This window comes from Symphalangus syndactylus, chromosome 16, assembly GCF_028878055.3.
Source record: "Symphalangus syndactylus isolate Jambi chromosome 16, NHGRI_mSymSyn1-v2.1_pri, whole genome shotgun sequence".
NCBI lineage: Eukaryota > Metazoa > Chordata > Mammalia > Primates > Hylobatidae > Symphalangus > Symphalangus syndactylus.
In genome coordinates, this window is record NC_072438.2 from 92233763 (window position 1) to 92255407 (window position 21645).

Consider the following 21645-nt stretch of genomic DNA (forward strand, 5'->3'; position numbering starts at 1 on the left):
GGCACATATAGGAGCTCCAGTCAACAGCCCCAGATGGGTAGCAACCAACAACAAGCATCAACTCTCACACTGTTCAGTGATCACTGACTGGGTTAGGGTATTGTCAGCCTGACCTCTCCACTAGTTGTGTGTTTCCAGCCAAATGATTCCATCCATAACTGTCAAATCATTCCCAGCCATTGAATCTTCCCAGCTGAGTCCCAGATAGCACAGAGCAGAGACAAACTGATATGCCCTGTCTTAATATCTGACCCATAGACTCTATGGACAAAATTAAAATGGTTGTTTTAAGCCACAAGTTGTGGGATAACTTGTTACACAGCAATAGCAACTGAAGACTGATCAACCTTTCATCTGTTGGGTTCAACATCCATTAACAATCCTTGCTATAATCAATTATTTTGTTAGGTATTGCAAAATAGTATTTTTCTAATTGTGTTAATCTCTCTACCTTTATTTGCTGGCATTGTTCTGTAAAAAAAAAAAAAAAAAAAAAAAAAAGGTAGCTCTTTCCTTCAATTACAGCTACTGTTTGACTACTCTGGAATACGGCTCTTACAGAAAGGCATAACACGTTTAATTAGATCCTCCTCAACTTACAATGATGTTAGGTCCAGATAAACCCATCTTAAATTGAAAACACCATAAGTCAAAAATGCATTTAATACATTTAACCTACCAAACATCATAGCTTGGCCCAGCCTATCATAATGTGCTCGGAACATTTACATTAGCCTACAGTTGGGCAACAACTTCTAACACAAAACCTATTTTATTTTTTGCCTTGTAGTATAACTGAGGCCTAACAAAGCCTATTTTATAATTACATAACGAATATCTCGTGCAATTTACTGAATACTGTACTGAAAGTGAAAAACAGAATAGCTGTAGGAGTACAAAAGTAGTTTTTACTGAATGTGTATTGCTTTCAACCATCAAAAAGTTAAAAAGTCATAAATCAAAACACAAGTCAGTTCTGTACTTCTTTGTATTACTTATTTCTCACCTATTCTAGTCTATGAACCAGACTAGAAAGGAGGCAGTTCCCCACATACGCATGCCTTGTCTCATGCCAGGTCTGCCCATCTCCCTCCTGGAATATACTTCTTCCTTTCTTACCCACTTCTCTGTTCTCTACTGGTTAGGTTGGCTTAGATACTATCGCTTATGGAAAACCATACCTGAAACTCCCAAAACTAGATTAAATGCCTCTCCTGCACAATGCCACAGTTCCTTGTGCTTCCCCTAATCACACCACACAACACCTGTGTACCTGCCTAGCTTTCCCATCAGAGTGTAAATTCCTCAGGAAAATTACTGCACTAGCCTCATTTTCATCCGGGGTGTAGGTACACCATTAAAAGCACTTAAATACAAATTTTCTGGTAAATGATGTTTGTGGAGGTTCTCCATCTGGAAAGCAGAGAAAGGGAAATATGGCCCAAATAATTTTCATTTTCTGAAAAATCCATTGCAATACACTAAGAGATAAAAACAAAGCTAAAAAGCCTTTGAAAGACTGAAGTCAATACCTAGCTCTTTTCCCTCAATACCTACTAAGAACTTGAGATCTTAATTCTGTGATGTTAAAAACCTCAGGCTCTAAATACAATAGAAAAGTTCCATTTCTTTTTCCATGAGCTTTGAGACCTTTGCTGTGATTTACATGGGTTCCCTCAGGATGCTCTTGGTTTTTTTTTTTTTTGGAGACAGGGTCTCACTCTGTCGCCCAGGCTGCAGTGCAGTAGCATGATCTCAGCTCACTGCAACCGTGGCCTCCCAGGCTCAAGAGATCCTCCCACCTCAGCCTCTCGAGTAGCTGGGACCACATGCCTACACCACCATGCTTGGCTAATTTTTTGTATTTTTGGTAGAGACAGGATTTCACCATGTTGTCCAGGCTAGTCTTCAACTCCTGAGCTCAGGTGATCCACCCGCCTTGGCCTCCCAAAGTGCTGGGATTATAGGCATAAGCCACTGCACCCAGCCAGGATACTCTTTTTAATGAATCTGTGACTTTGTGGGAAAACATGCTATAATAATTCAAAAGTATTAAAGCCTCCAAGTTAAAAGGAATAAGACAATTCACTCTACCTCAAAGGTGAATAAAAATCAATGACTATTAGTTTGTATTTTCAAGTATTAGAGAAGACTAAATGGTTAGTAACATTTTAACCTATAAAGTAAGCACTTTTAAAGGAGTTATAAGACCTGCATATTCTGAAACAAAAGATCAATTAAAGAGCATTAAACAATTTTATGAGTTCCTAGATTTAAAAAAAAAAAAGTCTTTCTAAACCAGCTGCTTAAAATCACCTAAAATAATTAAAAATTATATTTTTTTCCTTTTCTTTTTTCTTTTTGAGAGAGGCTCTCACTCTGTTGCCCAGGCTACAGTGCAGTGTCATGAACACGGCTCACTTCAGCCTCAACCTCCTGTGATCCTCTCACCTTTGCCTCCCAAGTAGCTGGGACCAGACGCATGAGCCATTTTTTTATAGAGACTAGGTCTTGCCACGCTGCTCAGGCTGGTCTCGAACTCCTGGGTGCAAGCAGTCCTCCCACCTCAGCTTCCCAAAGTGCTAGATTACAGGCGTAAGCCACATGCCTGGCTAGGACTATTTTCTGATCTCAAATCCTTAATAAAATAACATGAGCAAAAGACATACATTTACCTGCCATGGATAAAAAAGAGGAGTCTGATCCAAGGGAACCCTCAGAGGAGCAACAATGACCAGCTCAAACAGGAGCCCCAGAAGGAGAGGGACAACTCCAGCCAACAGCACCGCAACTATCAAAGTCTTCATGATCTATTAGGAAACAGAAGCCCATATCATTAAAGAGGATCTTTCTGACTGAGCCAAACTCTATTTCCATTTTGAGGTTTGAGACTGATGCCTAACAGAGCAACCACAGTCATCCCTCAGTATCCACGGCGACTGGTTTTAGGACCCAGAAAATCTGCAGGTGCTCACGTCTCTTACATAAAAAGCACACAGCTGGCTGGGCTGTTTTTTTCTCACAATCCAGTTCTCAGGACTAGGCTTCTGTTTGCCCAAGAAAAGCCACCGACTGTCCGAAGCCCCTGCTCCAACGGTGGCCCACCCATACACAGGCTGATCTGTGAACCTTGAGGTGGACTGGTATATAGGAAGGGCTCTGCACAATCCTAAAGTAATTAATAAAGGTGATCAAACTGGCTCCCTCAAAGAACAACATGGTCCAATAGAACTTACCATACTGATAGAAATGCCCTGTATCTGTCAAACATGGTAGCCATTTAGCCACATGACTAGTATACCAGACAGTGCAGCTCTAGCAACTGGACTAAACGGCAAAATGAAAATAAAGCTGACAGAGAGGAGACATTATAAAAGAGTAATGATGAAATTCTGACCAAAAAAAAATGATTTAAAGTGGCCTTGGATCCTGATGACCTCTCTTTTACTTCAGGTGGTCTCAGAGAACACACCTGTTTCAACAAGAGACTAAATATGATTTGTGTGGAAGACAAAGTACTTGTTTCTCTACATGGCACTTTCTAATAATGTGGAAGCTATCAAATGACAACTGGAATTAGCTGGATTCTGTATTTTAAATATGGTTGTCTCATTATCTTATGGATTAAATAGCAATTTAACCCCTCCATAATATATAATGAATCTCTCACTATAAAAATGGATTTTATGTTTTTCTTCATTAATATTAAATGGCTATTAAACTTCTAATGAAATTAAAATCAAAATATAAATCAATAAAAAATTAGAGTTGATTATACAAATGAAAAGGTGTAAGCAGTAACCTAAACATACTTACCAGTTACAGCCAACATTACACACATACAGACATAGAGCACTGCACTCAGATAATCATTTTACAGTATTTTTTTTTATCCTACATTTGTGGGAGTCAAATGTGTTACTGAGAGCAATAATGTTATGAAGTGTCCAGTAAGGCCCTTAAGTAAGTAATATAAGCATGTGTGGGTGTGTGCATGCGCCTGTATAAAGAAAAACATGCTACTAAGTGATCCAGTAAAAATATATTATATACATATACTTTTTAAAATACAGATGGGGTCTTGCTTTGTTGCCCAGGCTGGTCTCAAACTCCTGGGCTCAAGCAATCCTCCTGCCTTAGCTTCCCACAGTACTGAGATTACAGGCATACGCCACTGTGCCTAGCCTGTTTTTCTTTTAAACTTCATATATCTGAATGTAGGACTCTGAACAAGAATGAACTAGAAAGCCACTATCTTGAAAGAATATTTCTTCTAATTCAAAAAATCAACTCTCTTGAAACAATATAGTAAGGAAATAAATGTGCCAAAAAAAAAATTTAAGATGACTGGAAAAATATTCACTATTCCTAACAGACAAGATCAGTCTTTTATTACAAACACATACCATGAGAGACCACTCTTTAACCTTCTGGAAGATTACTCTGCGTCCCTGAGGCATCCATGCCACCATCACCGTCACAGCCCTTATGGTTAGCCAGCAAACATAGAGACCACAAGCAGCTGTGTAGAGCTCATGGATTTTGGCAGTCCCCGTCCAAAATGACATTAACCAACGGCCAGCAAATACTGAAAATAGAAAAGCTGATAAATGAGACATGTGGCTAGGTAAAGAGAACTGTAATCTTCATGTTGTTATGTTAGTATTTTCACATTACGAAAAAGATATCACATTCGATATATCAATGTCTTCATCAAAAAAACAAAAGACAAAAACCACAGTGTCTAAAGAGTACACAATTTGATGAAATCACAACCAAAACAAGGTAAGTTCAATGGAGGCGAGCTCTACTGGGACATACACTCTGACTTGTCATGCCAATTACTTATTCTTTTAGGTCTAAAAAAGCTTTTGAAGGAATTAATATTTTCATTGTTTTTATCACCAAATGAAACTGTTATGCAAATAATAGGACAAAAGTGGGGAATTTCTTCCTCTTATTTGTGATGTCAATACTTTTAATATTTAGAAACATTACAAATAATTTGGGGTAACTTTCTTCCAATTGGCTCATTCATCAAGACAGAAAACTAAGCTTATTTTAATAAGGAGTGGGCAAAATAACATTTTAAAGCACAATAATCAAAGAATACCATATTAATTTTCTTAGAAAAAGTTAAGACTATCTGAATATACTGGAATGTGAAAAATGGATTTGAGAGCAGTCTAAGGGAGTGCCTCATACAAAAAGTTGTTCAGAATAAACTCTATGGCATCCCACAACAATCACTTGGGTAAGATCATTTACATAATTTAGTAACTTACTTTATATGATTACTTCTCAATAGGCTAGATAGAACAGCAAGACCCAAATTTCCAGTATATTTTTTCCTACAGATTATACTTTTTGAATACAGATTATACTTTTTGAATTCCTAAATAGAGCTATAGATCTAGCTGAGGTGGAAGGATTGCTTGAGCCCAGTAGTTCAAGGCTGCAGTAAGCTATGATCACACTACTACCCTCCAGATTGGGGAACAGAGCAAGACTCTGTCAAATAGCTAAATAAATAACCTTAATGATGCTATTAGCTGAAGGCTAGCACAAGCTCATACCTGGTAAAGTAAGGCAGATGAGGCTGGCAATCAGTAATGTTATACACATGAAGACAATCAACAGAAATATCTGCAAAGTAAAACATAAAAGAGTGCATAAATAGAGAACACGTGCTCAATGTATTTTTATCAAAGAATCAACACAATCTTCCCATTAAAAAGAAATCGCCTATATTTGTGTTGCCAGGTTTCCTGCAATTTCACATAAAATTTTTATTTTTAGTAAAATTACCTATGATTTAGGCCAAAATGAAAATAAGTATCCATTTTCACATAATCAGACACATCTCACAATAGCAAATATGTTTTAATCAGAGAGCATAAAAATAAAATTCAGCTTAAATTTTCCCTTGCTATTAAAATAAAACATTACAAATTAAAAACATTCACCTTTTAATCAAATAACAGTGCTATCCAATCAGAATGTTCTATAATGACAGAAACGTTTAGATCTGCACTGCTCAATGCAGTAGCCACTACACCACATGTGGCTACTGAGCATTTGGTATGTGGTTAGTGTAAATGAGTAATGAAATTTTTAACTTTATTTAATTTTAATTAAATTGAAACGTAAATAGTCATATAAACTAGTGCTCCTGTACTGAGAAGCTGATATGGTGTGACTGTGTCCCCACTCAAATCTCACCTTGAATTGTAATAATCCCCAGGTGTCAAGGGAAGGGCCAGGTGGAGATAACTGAATCATGGGGCAGTTTCTCCCATATTGTTCTCACGTAGTGAATAAGTCTCACCAGATCTGACGGTTTTATAAATGGGAGTCCCTCTGCACAAGCTCTCTTGCCTGCTGCCATGTAAGATGTGACTTTGCTCATCATTCACCTTCCGCCATGATTGTGAGGCCTCCCCAGCCCTGTGAATGCTATGAGTCAATTAAACCTCATTCCTTTATAAATTACCCAGTCTCAGGTATTTATTAGCAGTGTGAAAACAGACTAATACAGAAATGCAGATAAAAAGCGATCACACAGAGAGGGGGAAACCAGTTTCCTTAAGCAGAAAGGCAGCAACTGTGAATTGCCTGCTAGCTTACCAGGTGGATCTCCACAAGACCAGAGGGCAGAGCTCTGGTGGGAAGCCTGAAAAGGACAGATAACAAAACCCAGGAGACTCTGAGGCTTTGTCAGCTCTGCCTGAAAAGTCATTTTTTGATTCTGTCTCTGATCTGGCCAGAAAGTAACTGTTGCTCAGAAGGCCTTTTTTGTCTCTGGAGAGGCGAGAGAGCTAAGTAAAGACCAAGGGGAAAAAAAGGGAGCTGACTATGAGATCTGCTATTAAGAGATAAAGGAAAAGATGACTTTCATGCTTTCCTCAAGGTTATGCAGCAAAGTCCTCTAGAATAAGCCACTGAATCAGGAACAGAGATATGCCCCTCAAGGGGACAAAGGAGCAGAAGAACAATTCAGTGAGTGTGGCCTCGTGCAGAGGGTGCTCAAGGTGCTCCATTATCTGGTTCCTGCCCATCCAAGAGCATTATCTCCCACCACTCCTCTTGTCCCTCACCTCTTCACGACCTTATCCCTCACCGCTCCCATGGCCCCTCATCTCTCCCCTTGTTCCTCACCTCTCCTGGACACACACCTCACCCTCTAAATACATTCAATTAGTCCAGGCACAGTGGCTTACACCTGTAATCCAGTACTTTGGGAGGCCGAGGCAGGCAGACTGCTTGAACTAGGAGTTTGAGAACAGTCTGGGCTACACAGCAAAACTCCATTTCAACAAAAAATATAAAAATTAGTCACGTGTAGTGGCATGCACCTGTGGTCCCAGCTAATCGGATGGCTGAGTAGGTAGGAGGATCACTTGAATCCAGGAGGTTAAGGCTACAGTGAGCCGTGATCACCAACACTGCAACCCAGCCTGGGCAATAGAGCAAGACCCTGTCTCAAAAACAAAACAACACAATTCCCTTATCTGCAATTTCAAGCCCACCATACCTAATGTGCCCTAGTCCTGACATATTCCTGGAATACCCTTCCCACTTCCTTTTTTTCCACTCTCTGACAGGTCTCTCAATGTTTAAGACAGTTCAGGCACCACCTATTCTAGGAAGATTCCTTTGGGCCCATATTAAGAACGAGTGGTTCTTGATTGAAGGAGTCACAGCACCTACTGTAAACACCAGCATGAGAACTCAAATCTGCCACTGTCTTTCTCATCTCTGAGTAAACTGTAAGCTCTTTCTGAGCAAAGACCATGTATGCTCTCTACATCCTCACAGACACTGAAAATATCAATCATAGACACTTAAGACATGTTTGCTGAATGACTGAACACATGTGACCCACAGTAATCTACAAAGGTATAATAATGACTATTTTTACAAAAAAAGAAATGTGAGGCTGAGAGGTTAAATAATCTGCCCGAGTTTTAAAATGATAGGACTCACAAGCCCACGTCATTATTAAAGGGCATTTTAAAATAACAGACGATATAAATGATGACTTCACTGTAATCATATAGCAGTCATCAGCTTACATTTCTGACAAAACTCTGAGTTGCACAAAGATTGATCACTTGCTAACGAACATGGAATAGGCACATTCTTAACCAATATTGCCTTCAGTTTCCTTAGCTATAAACATGAAATTATCGCCTATACTTTGCAGTATTTGAGTGGAGATTAAATGAGAGAACATCAAAATGCCCATTCTAGTTCCTGACACATTGTTGAAATGTATCAATAACGTTAGTTTCTTAATTACTCTAGAGTCTTTTCCTGTTAAATAGGGAGCAAGAGCCCAGGGAATCCCAACTCTTTGACTTATCTCTAAAATTTGATAAACTTACCAAATCATTTACGTTACATAATGATGGTAATAAAATGTGGAACGTGTCTACACAGACGACTGCATGCTAACAGCACCAATTCTCAACAGCAATTTGAAAAAAAAAAAAAAAAAAAAAAAAAAAAACCCTCTGTATGTGATGAAGTCTGTATAGCACCTACCCTGAGTGGAAAATTTAAAGGTCGGCGGTAAGGCTGAAAGCCAACAGGCCCTCCCTGCTGGAGTATGGCTTGGTGGGCTGCATGAAGGCCTTCTCCCACCACAGGAATAGCGTTGTTATTTCGAGCATGCTGATTATTGTTAACTTGTTGATTTGCACTGTTTTCATTTTCTTCCTGGTCTCCCAACAAATAAGAATGAAGATCCCTGTGCAAAAATTACATCAGTAACAAGTCTCACTTCAGGTCACAGTAAAATGGCAGACATGACACTCATTTTCTTCATATTTACTACTAAGGGTAGAAAATGTATAATACAGAATTTGTGCACCACATTATTACCTAATTTTGGTCTAAATGTTCCTACCTGCTTTAAATTAAACGTTTCTAAATTTAATGTTAATTAACTTGTAGGATATCCCATAAATTCAACCTATTTTATGTTTTCTTCAGCCAGTGTCTGAGAAGAAATCAGTAACTGAAAGAAAAAAGTACAATGTACAAGATACTTACAAGTACACTTGTAAGTACAAGATGTAAGTACTTACAGGCACAAGGTGTAAGTACATACTTAAAATGTACAACATTGTTAAGGATCTACAGGAGGAAAAGAGAAATTTCTTCTCTTCTCTACAGATGACTCTACTGCAACATACAGCTACAAGCTATAAATGTGTAAAACCTCCAAGCTATAAATCAGCTAAGTCAAAAATGAGACTGGGGGAGGAAGCAGTTAGAGAAGGACAGATGTTCAAGCAAATATAACCAAATCTGTACTTCACCTTTAAGATACCTACAAGACGTCAAACTGAAAAACGTTTAAAGATTCAACTTTTAAATAAATATAGAGTATACAAAGCTTGGAAAAAAAAAATGCAACATGTTCACTAAAATATTGAGAAATCAAATCTGAGAAGAACCCATTTACCAGGTTATGAGCACTAAATAAAGGTAAGTTAGTTTGTCTAAAGAAAGGTAAACTGGTTTTCAATGCGCTAAAAAAAAAAAAAAAAAGACATTTACTCCATGAAAGCTGGACCAGCAGCAAACTTCTATAAGAGGGCAAAAATATGCATATATTCTCCATGAAAGGATGGACAATGATAAGAAAAAAAAATTTTATTTAGAAGTATTATATGCACTTGCAAATATTACTAAATTGTCTCTTATGAAAACTAATTTTTCTCGAGTGGGCCATGGAACATACTTTTTCCAGAAAGGTTATTCAATAGTCACAAATGACATGCATGTCCAAGGAGTCAGCTGCCTACACTCACAGCAAGTATCCGGCGGTCACAGTCCACGCTCGCACCAGCCCTTTCAGCCACTGTCTCGTGTGTCCCTGTTCGAGTAATGCTGGCAAGACAACCTGAAGCAGAAGCAGCTCGAGGGACAGTTCACTCACTGGAGCATCACTGAAAGAGCCAGGATTTATAATGTGAATTGTATTTGCATATGACTACTATTTAATGGGATTACAACAAAACTTCTTAAGAGTCTAATAAACTTACTGTCTTTATTACCTCTCCTTTCATTCTCTCTCCAACTCAATGAGGCTTTCCCCACAAACTCCACCAAACTGTTTCTGATAAGGGTCACCAATGACTTTCAGTTTGCTAAACTGATGGGTAGGTCTTGGTTCTCTCCTCACTTGCTATATTAGTAGCATATTACACAAAAGGTCACTCCTTTGACACCTCACATCCAAACAGCTACAGAATCCTTTTGACTGTACCTTAACAATATCCTAAAAATTTCTCATGGCCTCCACTGCTACCTCCCCTTTATCTCTGCCACCCTCACCTCTCACCAGGATCATTGCATTATCCTCCCAGCTGGCTTCCTGTTTCTGACCTAGCCACTCCAACCCAGTTTCCTCTCATCACAGCAGTCAGAATGATCCTCTTTAAACCTAAGTTAGATCACTCCTTTGCTCAAAGCTTTCCAAGAGCTCCTCAATTCACTCAAGTAAAAGCCAAAGTGCTTATGTTCTACAAGACTCTCTAGGAGGTGGCTCTCCATGACCTTTCTGACTTCAGGGCCAATTCTTTGCCTTCCTCCTTCTACTGCAGACAAACTTGCCTCCCTGCAGGTCCTCAAACAGACCTGGGTGCCACTGCACCTACTTTCTGCAAGAATATTCTGCCTTCAGGGATCCACGTGGCTCACTCTCTCAACTCCTTCAGGGCTTTCCTCAACTGTCACCCCCTCAGGTCTTTACCAGTCACCATTCCTAAATTGTAACCCCATCCTGCCCACTTTCTATCCCCTTTCCCAACATGAATTTTCCCCCATAGCACTTATGACCACTGGCACCATTGTATATTTCATCTATTTTAATGTCTATCTGCACCACTAAAATGTAAGCTCTACTAGAGCGGGATTTTTTCTTGATTCTGTTTTTTTCACTGTTATGTCCCTAGTACACTGAAAAGTACCCGGCATATAATGGGCTCTTGATTTTGTTTAATGGATGAATGAACTAAATACTGCTATAGCACAAAAAACTCTGCTAACCTTCTAGGTATAACTGATCACCACAATGGGTTTATCCCAACAACATATAAAGCTGGACATGTGTGTGTTTCCGGTTCTCACTATGACTGGAATTATATACATACTATACATGAACTAAAAGGTAAGAAATCCTCCAAATCTATAAAAACCCTAAGTGTAGAAAAATAAAGTTTTATCACAAAAGAGTAACAATTTTAAAAGTCATAAACTGATGCTGCATTTTAAACTACTTACTGGCATTTTTTCTGCCACTTTAAATAACCAGGATGTAAGTATTTTCCAATTCTAATTTAATAAAATACAAATTTCAGATTTTACTTTGTGTACAGTAAACCTTTTATTTTTGAACAATCATGTTCCTATGCAAAGCATTAAGATCCAAATAAGAGGCTAGGTGCAGTGGCTCACACCTATAATCCCAGCACTCTGGACGACCAAAGTGGAAGGATTGCTTGAGGCCAGGAATTCAAGACCAGCCTGGGCAATATAGTCAGACCGTCTCCACAAAATATTTTTTTAAATTAAAAAAAGAGAGACAGAGAGAAAAAGACCTAAATAAGACATGATTTCTGCCATCTTGGATAAAACAATACATATTTGTAAAGTAATGTAACAAATGCTATAAAAAGAAATACAATGATGAAGACAATTTTAAAGGATGGAATGATGGCCAGGCACAGTGGCTCATGCCTGTAATCCTAACACTTTGGGAGGCTGAGGCAGGCAGATGGCTCAAGCTCAGGAATTCAAGACCAGCCCAGGCAACATGGTGAAACCCGGTCTCCACAAAAAATACAAAAATTAGGCAGGTGTGGTGGCTTGCGCCTGTAGTCTCAGCTACCCAGGACACTGAAGTGGGAAGATCACTTGAGCCCAGGAGGTTGAGGCTGCAGTGAGCCATGATCACACCACTGCACTACAGCCTGGGTGACAGAGCGAGACTCTTTCTCATAAAAAAAATAAAATTTAAATTTAAAAACCTTAATCTGGATTTTAAAAAGAATATCAAATGCTTGCCACTCAAACGTGGATAAGCAAGTCATTGTAAACAGAGAGAAAAAGACAAATAACTAAGTAAATTAGGGGAGCCTCAACGGCAGTGTAGCACAATTAAAAGAACTGAAGTCAGTCAATGCTGAGACAAGATGCTGAAAAAGCAACATGAGATTATGCCAAGCCTTACATCTCATTCTAAATGGTGTAGATATCACATAGATTACAGAGGAAGTGCTGACAACTTTTAAACACAGGGGTAAAATAATCAAAGTTCTAGAAAATCTAGAGGCAGAGGTGTTGCGGATGAATGGAGAGCAAGAGGAAGGCCTGAATTAAGTAAGTGGCAAATCGAGTTAGATTAGTAAGAGATTTTAAGAAATTAGAATTGACAATACTTTAAAGACTCGTTAGAAGTAAACTTGAGGAAATAATCCAATTTGCCTGCAATTGGGATAATGACTGTGGGGATAATGCAAGTCCCTAAAGAAAGAGCATATAGGATGAGTGGTAGAGATTACCAGTAGTGGTAGGTTTCCGGATGGCATTTTTTTTTTTTTGGGGGGGGATGCAGTTTCACTCGTTGCCCAGGTGGGAGTGCAATGGCACGAACTCGGCTCACTGCAACCTCTGCCTCCTGGGATCAAGTGATTCTCCTGCCTTAGCCTCCCGAGTAGTTGGGATTACAGGCATGCTCCACCACGCATGGCTAATTTTTTTGTATTTTTGGTAGAGACAGGGTTTCTCCATGTTGGTCAGGCTGGTCTCAAACTCCCAATCTCAGGTGATCCACCCACCTCGGCCTCCCAAAATGCTGGGATTACAGGCGTGAGCCACCATGCCTGGCCTTAGCCCACTTAAGTTTTTAAAGCAAAAAAGATTTTCCATCTACAAGCCTTGTACCCTATTTTTAATAATTAAATGTGCAACTCTGGCTTTATTCTTTATAATGTGCTTTTCAAAATAAAGATGATGCTGATATACTTTCATTAGATATGGTAAAACATTTCAATGCTGTGCAAATGCATACTTTATGTGCAGCAAAAATAAACATCTTCCTTTAGAAAATGAAAGTACTAATTTTATCTGATCTAAAATAAGGCAAAATTTATGCAAAGTGGAAAAGGTCCAGAAAATTTCTTAAACATTAAATTTAATTTTAAATAAAAATAAAGGTAGAATAAGGCAAAATTTAATTGTCAGATGATTTCCAGTATCTATAAGAAATGTTTTAAATGTTTAATGTAATCTGAATATCAAATCCCTAACAGAGATAAATTGGTAAAGCTATTCTAAACTTTTAAAACTTACCTGTAGAGCATGACATTGTATGGAAGAAAATTAGGCAGCACACTCTTAATTATACGTATAGGAAGCCAAAGCATCAGGAGGACAATGGAGCCAAAGACAATCTGCAGAAGGAAACAGGGTATGACACCACTATAAGAGTCAATCACTCCTGTGCAAGACAGGCAGACTTCTGAGCACACTCAAGCAATATGCAGCCCAGGCCTGTGTCTACTCAAAGCCCAAGCGGTTCCCACTCTACACATTATCTTTGGGTCATTCTGTATAAAAATGTTTTCCTAAGATGCCTGCCCCTCTTCCTGTAAGGACCTCCCATCTAGGACACAAATGCTAAAACGGAAGCCACAAAGGATAATCACCACTTGCTACCTAAGGAATGAGCTAGAAACTTAAAATGAGGAAGCAAAAATGCCTGCAACTTAATAAATCACTTGTAACCAGCTAAGACTTGACCCCATGTTAATGGCTACAAAAGCTTTCAAAGGACGTAATGTTACTTTAGAATTTTATTTTAGAAAAACTTAGATTTACAGCTGGGCAAAGTTATCCCAGCACTTTGGGAGGCCAAGGTGGGCGAATCACTAGGTCAGGAGTTTGAGACCAACCTGGCCAACATAGCGAAGCCCCCCCTCTACTAAAAATACAAAAATTAGCTGAGCGTCATGGTGGGCGCCTGTAATCCCAGCTACTTGGGAAGCTGAGGCACGAGAATTGCTTGCAACACAGAGGTGAAGGTTGCAGTGAGCCAAGATCGTACCACTGCACTCCAGCCTGGGTGACAGACCAAAACTCCATCTCAAAAAAAAAAAAAAAAAAATGAAAGAAATTAGATTTAACTATGTAATTTCTTCTTCCGGGTGGGAAAACTTTGACATGCTTCTGTTAAGAGTTTAATTTACAAGTCAGTAATAAGTCTCCATTGCTTCAATGCAAATTAAACGTAATTCAGACAACCGTAATTTAGCAATCAATCATACCAGTAGTCCCCAACCATTTTGGCATCAGGTACCAGTTCCATGGAAATCAGTTTTCAACGGGGTTTCAGGATGAAACTGTTCTGCTTCAGATCATCAGGCATTAGATTCTCATAACGAGCACACAATCTGGATCCCTCGCACTCGCAGTTCCCAATAGGGTTCCCGCTCCCATGAGAATCTAATGCCAAGGCTGATCTGACAGGAGATGGAGCTCAGGTGGTAATGCTTGCTTGCCCGCTGCCCATCTCCTGCTGTGCGGCCATTCCTAACGGGACATGGACCAGTACTCAGCCAAAACATGGGGGCTAGGGACCCCTGAATTATACTACTATGGAACAAGGAAGTATCTTCCTTTTAGTAAGTATCTTTTTACATATTTATTTTAACAAAGTAACCAATAAAACAGCTACTTGACAACTGAATACCACAGGCTTAGATAAATATATTATTCAATATACTCCATCAGCCCGCTTGAGAACTGGAAAAAAAAAAAAAACTAAACAATACTATAGGTTAGCACACTTTATTCAAAAAAAAAAAACAATGGAAACATCTTCTTACCACTGACAAAATAAATCTTCGGAGATGCCTATATATTGGTAAATGGATCATTTCCTGTACTGGATTGAAATCTGGATCATTCAAATTCCTTAGAAACCACAGGACACCAGGTCGAAGTACCTGCAAATACATTTTAAATACTATAAATATTCACCAATGTCTTCAAATTCTATATATGAGCTAAAACTTGAACAGAAAGATAAGCACTTAGAATTATTCTGGCATCTAAAGTGGGCCCCAGAAAATGTATATGGTATTCTTAGGAAAGTAAGTTCCTAAACCAGAACTTTATGAAAACTACCCTGTGTCTGATGATGTCCTTTGACATGATCATTCACTGCGGGCGGGGGAAACATTCACTGGGTCCAATGTGTCAAGAAATCTAGACCTCTGAGATGAAAAATAAATACAACCGTTACTATCGTAAAAGGGTTATGTTGCAATTTATAAATGTCCTAAATAGATGGTCTGATTTCAGTCTTACACTTCCACACAGGAGTTACCTTAATTAAGAAACCCTACAGCCTCAGTATCTTCAATTTACTATCTATGCCTTCCCCCTGTGAATGAAAATCATCACCCAAGAGGCTGTAGGTGATGGGGTAAAGGAGGAGTCTGGGTACTAGTTCTATGTGGTCCAAACTCACTGAGTTATCCTCTGTAACACATCAAATCTGCCCAAACTTCTATTCTCCATCTCCTAAACAAGGGGTTACAGTGTGTGATTTCTAAGGTTCTGCCTAAGTTCCAAATACTAAAATTTTATATCAACAAAAACCACCACACTGATAAAATGAAAGAAATCATTATAAAGCATTTTATTCACTTAATGAAGTAATCTGGAGTTCACATATAATTACATTTTTAAGAAACACATTTCTGTACTTGTTTTAGTTCTCAACCATTTGTTTCAAAGAAAGAATGAAAGCTTTAGTTACCAAGAGAATTTACTGAAATTATACTGTATGATTCAGAGAATGCTTTGGTCCCTGACTCCTCCTCCTCTTCTTCAAATCTTTCAAAGAACAAAGTACACCAACAGCAGCATGCAGCCTTTGTGCTTTTGTGTTCCGTTCCCACTGGAACTGTCAACCTGGTCCTCCACACCCTGCACATCTCCATCACCCATCTCCATGTAAGCTGACATTTTCAATGTTGTATTCATTTTCAGGCTATAAAATCGAGGAGAACAGGAATTGTGCCTTTGTTTCTCACTGATACCCCAGAACGCAGTATAGTGTCCGGCACACAGTGAGCATTCAGTATTTGGGGAATGACTGAGCTTGAGATGTGCACTAATCAAATACTCATCTGCTGTCATCATCTTCAAATCACTAAGAACCAGATTCCAAAAATAGGACTAATAAAGGTATCAGGCCAGGCACAGTGGCTCACACCTGTAATCCCAGCACTTTGGGAGGCCAAGGTGAGTGGATCATTTGACGTCAGGAGTTCAATAACAGCCTGGCCAACATGGTGAAACCCCGTCTCTACTAAAAATACAAAAATTAGCCGGGCATGGTGGTGGGCTCCTGTAGTCCCAGCTACTTGGGAGGTTCAAGCAGGAGAATCGCTTGAACTCAGGAGGTGGAGGTTCCAAGATCATGGCACTACATTCCAGCCTGGACAACAGTGCAAGACTCAGTATCAAAAAGTAAACAAAATAAAAAAATAAATAAAGGTAATCCATCAGGCCAGTGAACTGGAATCATAAAGGACCCTCATTGTAATTCTATACTTAAGGCGCCTAAATCAAAATGATTTTAAATGTCTGATCCTGCAAAACCATATCCTTTTGGTTATTTCCAGCAGTACAGTTCCTTGAAGTCTGAGACACTCACATCATAGAAAATTCCAAGAGTCTGTATCAGAGGATGGCTAAAGTATATACGAAGTATGATAAAATGAGTACTCTTATCTTTTTCCTCAGTTGAATCGTCTTTCAGACTCAGACAGAAATATTAAAACTTGCCAATTATGGAGACAAACAACTGAAACAGTTTAAAGTAATTAAGTCAAAGTCCCCTATAAGTTATTCCATCTTAGAATAAAATAGTAGAGAATATGATTTAGGTAGGAAATCATCATAGCCTTTGAGACATGACTGGTGGTGAAAGCAAAAGTCCTTTTTATAAATGTACAGCATCAGCATTTCCCTGTGGACTTACCTCTCTCAGTAGTAGAATGAAGGAGGCAAAGTAGAAGACATATACCATTCCCACTAGCCAATGCAGAAACATGGTAGTACCTGGAGCCGACTGAAAGCTCAGTTCTCGATCTTTCAGAGTAGCATCAAACATTTCCTGAGCCAAAACAGGACAGGTAAGAGAGATCCGTGCCCCCTACATTTGCCAAGTTAACATTTTCATCTCCTACGAAATAAATAATCAATCTGCATGCAAGGAACAATTCCTAGAACTACAGTTCACTTAATGTCATTTCACGGTGTCACAGAACTATATACAAGATTGGCTACTGCTTCAAATATAAAGAATGATAAACCAACTGGTAAAAGCTTTATTATTACTGATTATATTAAAGAACTATTTTTGATGAATGTAAAACCTTTTCTTGGTTATAGGTCTGCATTCTTGAGAAGTTTTAAAAGTAAGGTATGGGAGGGTAAATGTTATCTCAGAACCAAAGGCAGTTTTTCTACACATAAAATATTCTTGAAACAATCAAAAACTGATTATCACTAACAGCAATTAAAGATTATAATCAAGACTGAGCATCTTAGTTAAATCAAATGATTAGGGTTAAATTTATTACTACAAACACAGTTTCCTTATCAAATTATTCTCTATATATATAATGTCTTGGATTATCTACACAAATTTAAGACAGCAAAATGGGCAATAAAATTCTCCACTATTAGAAAGATTCCATCCAAACTATCCTGACATCAAAAATTTGCACAAAGCCTCAAAAACTCAGGTACTCAAGAAAAATTAACATTAAGATTCTATACTGATACTCTTGCCAAAAGAATAAGCAAATTATCAAATATTTACTTTCCTTTAAAAAGAATCCATGCTGAAGACTTCCTTTTTTGAAGCCTTGAAATTATGCTATTATACAATAATGAATACTCAACTTACCAAGGAACAGATATCCAGCCACCAACCACAAATGAGAGGGAATACTCCAATTTCTACCACCACTAACAAAGAGACCTTAAGTGAAAATAAAGGTCATCAGTATCACCCAAATGTAAGAGAAATCATTTCCAATTTTAAGTTATAACAGGAATTACCTTAACAACAATATAGCAGACTCCCAGTAAGCGACGAGATCTATGAAATTTCACAAGAGTTGCCAAGCCCTATAGCATCAGGTCAAGGAAAAACTGAGTATTTAAAGGTACAATGAAACAGGTAACTACTTAGCCAACATTTAGTATTTTTTGACAGAATTAATTTATTCCACATTTTGTCCACACTGACCCTTACTGCAAATACCTACAACTTTTACTAAGATGACAGGGAGAGACAAGTTTTACCATTAACGAAGAGTTCTTTGGTGTGAATATTAGTGAACACCCAAGTTGGTTCATTAAAGGATACATGACAAATTATCAGTGTTATTGCTAAAAGTATATACCCAACTATGGTTGTGATTAGGCCTTCAAAATGAGATGCTTGGACCTGGAAATAAGAAAAAAGTAAATAAAATTAATCTTACAACATGTCCTACACCCCAGTTTTCCCATATTAAACAACCCAAATGACTAAAAGAGAATTGTCGAGACAATTTATAACTAGAAAACAACTGTAAAATCTCCTTTGGATGACATCTCTGAAAACCAAATTCTCTCACTGACTGTTATATATTACTAAAAAATGAAAAAAAAAAAAAAAAAAAAAAAAAACACTTTACCCAAGGAGACAAAATAACAGTAGAGTGAATTCAATTTTACAAAAACAAGAGCACTGTAATACAACAGCCTGCCCTGTACTCTCACTCTAAAGCAGATTTGCTAAAGGCTAACCACTGAAAGCAGGAACACACTGCCCAAGTCACCCACCAGCTGGGTAATATCCTAGCCACTTCATTTCCTACCACTAGAAGTAACTGTTCAAGTTTCCCTTGCTCTGCAAATCTGTCCCATTCTCAACTCACAGAAAGAATTTTGAAAGTAACAATGCCTGTCGGTATTTTTTGATTCCTGAGTTTCAGATAGCAAGTGGCAAAAGTATGGAAAGTCAAAATTTTTCAAAACACTTATCTGAACCTTTCAAGTTCTTGCATTCAACTAGTGAGAATCAGAGGTGTACTAAATATTAGAAGACTTCAGAATGTGATCTCTCAGATCTCAAATATACAAACTGAGCATATGATCCCAGATAGTCAGCTCTTCCTTAAAAGACTAAATTGTTCTAGGGCCCCTACAGAGAAGTAATAATCCTTCCAAAATTTATTTACCCCTGGAAAATACTGATAAAATGTCAAAACTAAAGCACTCTAGAAAACACTACAACCCATCATTCCAAAATAGTCTATCCTTTTTTAATTGATTGATATATTGTTACTTTTCTATATTCAGCAGGGGGCACCTGGGGAAAGGGAAAGAAGAGAACATACAAGTTCTTGAGATGGACAGAAAATCAGCCTGTGGGAAACTTTCCCACGTTATGCCTCAGGCCCACCCAGCTGAATGGATTTCAGAGCACATTTTCATTAGCTGGCAACATGACCACTATCTCTTGAGCCACTGTTATTTTTTTTAAAAAAAGAATTGAGACGGTATTGCCTAACTATTCCCTTGCATAATGCCAATGAAGAAATGATGTAACTCTTTAGAATACTATTTGATTAATAATCACATTTGGGAGTAATGAATGAAAGTAACTTTGTAAAAGTATTATACTCACGTGTTCTTCAAATCCCAAACCAACAAGGGAGAAATGACCAATATGGTAAGGGCAAAATGCTAAAAGGGGGGAAAAAATTCAATGAAATCTTCAACATCAAAACAATGAACACTCCTACTACAATCCCCCACTAAAAGGAACTAGGGCTTCTTGGAGAAATGAAAGATTCCAGAACTAGGCTAAAAATATACTGCCTAGGACATTCTCTGTAACTAGAGAACAACAAAACTATTAAGGTCTAATAGGGCCATGCCAAATCAACACAGAAACCATTGTGAAAACAGGCCAAAGAGAGGATAATATGAGCATCAAAAAGACTAATGACCAAAACTGATGGAAAAACACTGAACATATACAAATCCATGAGTTTATGATGCTCAAAAAAGGAAAAGCCCAAAATAATAATCACGAAAAGAGAAAAAGCAACATCAAAGAAAACACTTTGATGTTTTGGAAGCAGTTAGCACACCAATGGGAATAGTTAATGCACCAATTCCTTATTCTGAAAACCAAAATTAATGGCGAAAATATGAGCATCTGTCCTACTTGCCCTGGACAGACAGGTTAGGGTTGCCTGAATAGTCCCAAATTGATAAGAATTTCTTCTTCTTTCAGAAAAGTCAGCCAATAAATGTAAAAAATGACAATTTAAAAATCACCATTCTGACACCCCTAATACAGTAAATAATTCTGGCAAGGATCATCAAGAGCTAATAAAAATCATTAAGTGGAAGGCTGATGGAACACTAAGACACTAAAATATCACTCCCAACAGATTATTTTATAATGGTAAAGGGAAAAACAAAACCTAAGATTAGAGGCCCAGGTTGATATCAGCTGAATCCAGTGATAAAAGTGGATAATCCAGCATCATGTATCTCAGCTCCTCACATATACTATTAATAGGCACAGTGTGACCAGTGATGGATTTGTCCCAGATGTATTGAACCTGAATCTAATAAGGCCCTTAGATCTGACTTCCAGTTTAAGAGAAATATGGGAGACAAAGGATAAAGGCAGAGGACATCCAGGAAGCAGATGGACAGATGGAAAACATGACATGCTGCTAGAACAGTTAATCTAATCCCAGCAACAAATCAATGGCCAAATAGGATGAGTTGGGGGAAGCAAAGAGAAGAGTACTCTAGATTAAAAGACTAATAACTTACGACTTAACAACTAAAAGTAATATGTGGACCTTATTTGGGTCTTCGAAGAAACCAACTGCAAAATAGTATCTAAGGGGACAACCCAGAGAGTTTGAATATGATGGATTATTAGGAAATATTAAATTCTAGTAATTTTGTAAGGTGAGATAATGGCATTATAGCTAAGTATGAAAGTCTTTTTAAAATCTTTATAGCAAGAATTTTTATAGTCTTCTTTTTCCTCAAGCCTTTCTGGCTAAATTTTACTTCATTGCTAATAATAAAATGTAGTTATCTTTTCTTTATGGTAGAAATAAATCGACAGCACAGATTACCAGAGGAGTGGGAAACTCAATCATGGAGAGAGAAGTCAGAGTGAACCTACTAGGGATCTGGCCTCTAACCCTTCCTATTTCATGGGTAGGAATCTTTTTGAACAAGTATTCCCAATATATTTAAATTTATTTATAAATTATATATACATACTAGTTTACTAACATATTGTGTGTAATATAAAGCAGAAGAAATTTAAAAAGGTAAGGAAAAAAACTGTGTTGAATTTTGCCTATTTTGCTCTCATATCCCAGTCTGAAGACGACTCAACGAGGCCCCTGGGAGGGGCAAGTTTTAACTCTATTAGCAGATATATTAAATAATTATTAACCTTAAACACCAGTACAATCAACTTCCATCCCATTACACACAAACTAATGGAAAGGCATC

At 38.0% G+C, this 21645-nt stretch overlaps 1 protein-coding gene across 2 annotated transcripts in view; it reads right to left on the reverse strand.

Annotated features, from left to right (window-relative positions):
- Positions 1-21645, reverse strand: part of MARCHF6 (membrane associated ring-CH-type finger 6) — a 79789-nt gene that overhangs the window by 13868 nt on the left and 44276 nt on the right. For both annotated transcript variants that reach the window (XM_055246298.2, XM_063619930.1), the window contains 12 exons: positions 19775-19833; positions 18467-18547; positions 18157-18225; positions 18002-18076; positions 17069-17203; positions 14901-15020; positions 13366-13466; positions 9822-9959; positions 8548-8752; positions 5577-5646; positions 4407-4588; positions 2676-2810 (listed from right to left, as the gene is read on the reverse strand). In XM_055246298.2, coding sequence (XP_055102273.1) covers positions 2676-2810; positions 4407-4588; positions 5577-5646; positions 8548-8752; positions 9822-9959; positions 13366-13466; positions 14901-15020; positions 17069-17203; positions 18002-18076; positions 18157-18225; positions 18467-18547; positions 19775-19833 — 1370 coding nt within the window. The remainder of the gene's footprint in view (positions 1-2675; positions 2811-4406; positions 4589-5576; positions 5647-8547; positions 8753-9821; positions 9960-13365; positions 13467-14900; positions 15021-17068; positions 17204-18001; positions 18077-18156; positions 18226-18466; positions 18548-19774; positions 19834-21645) is intronic.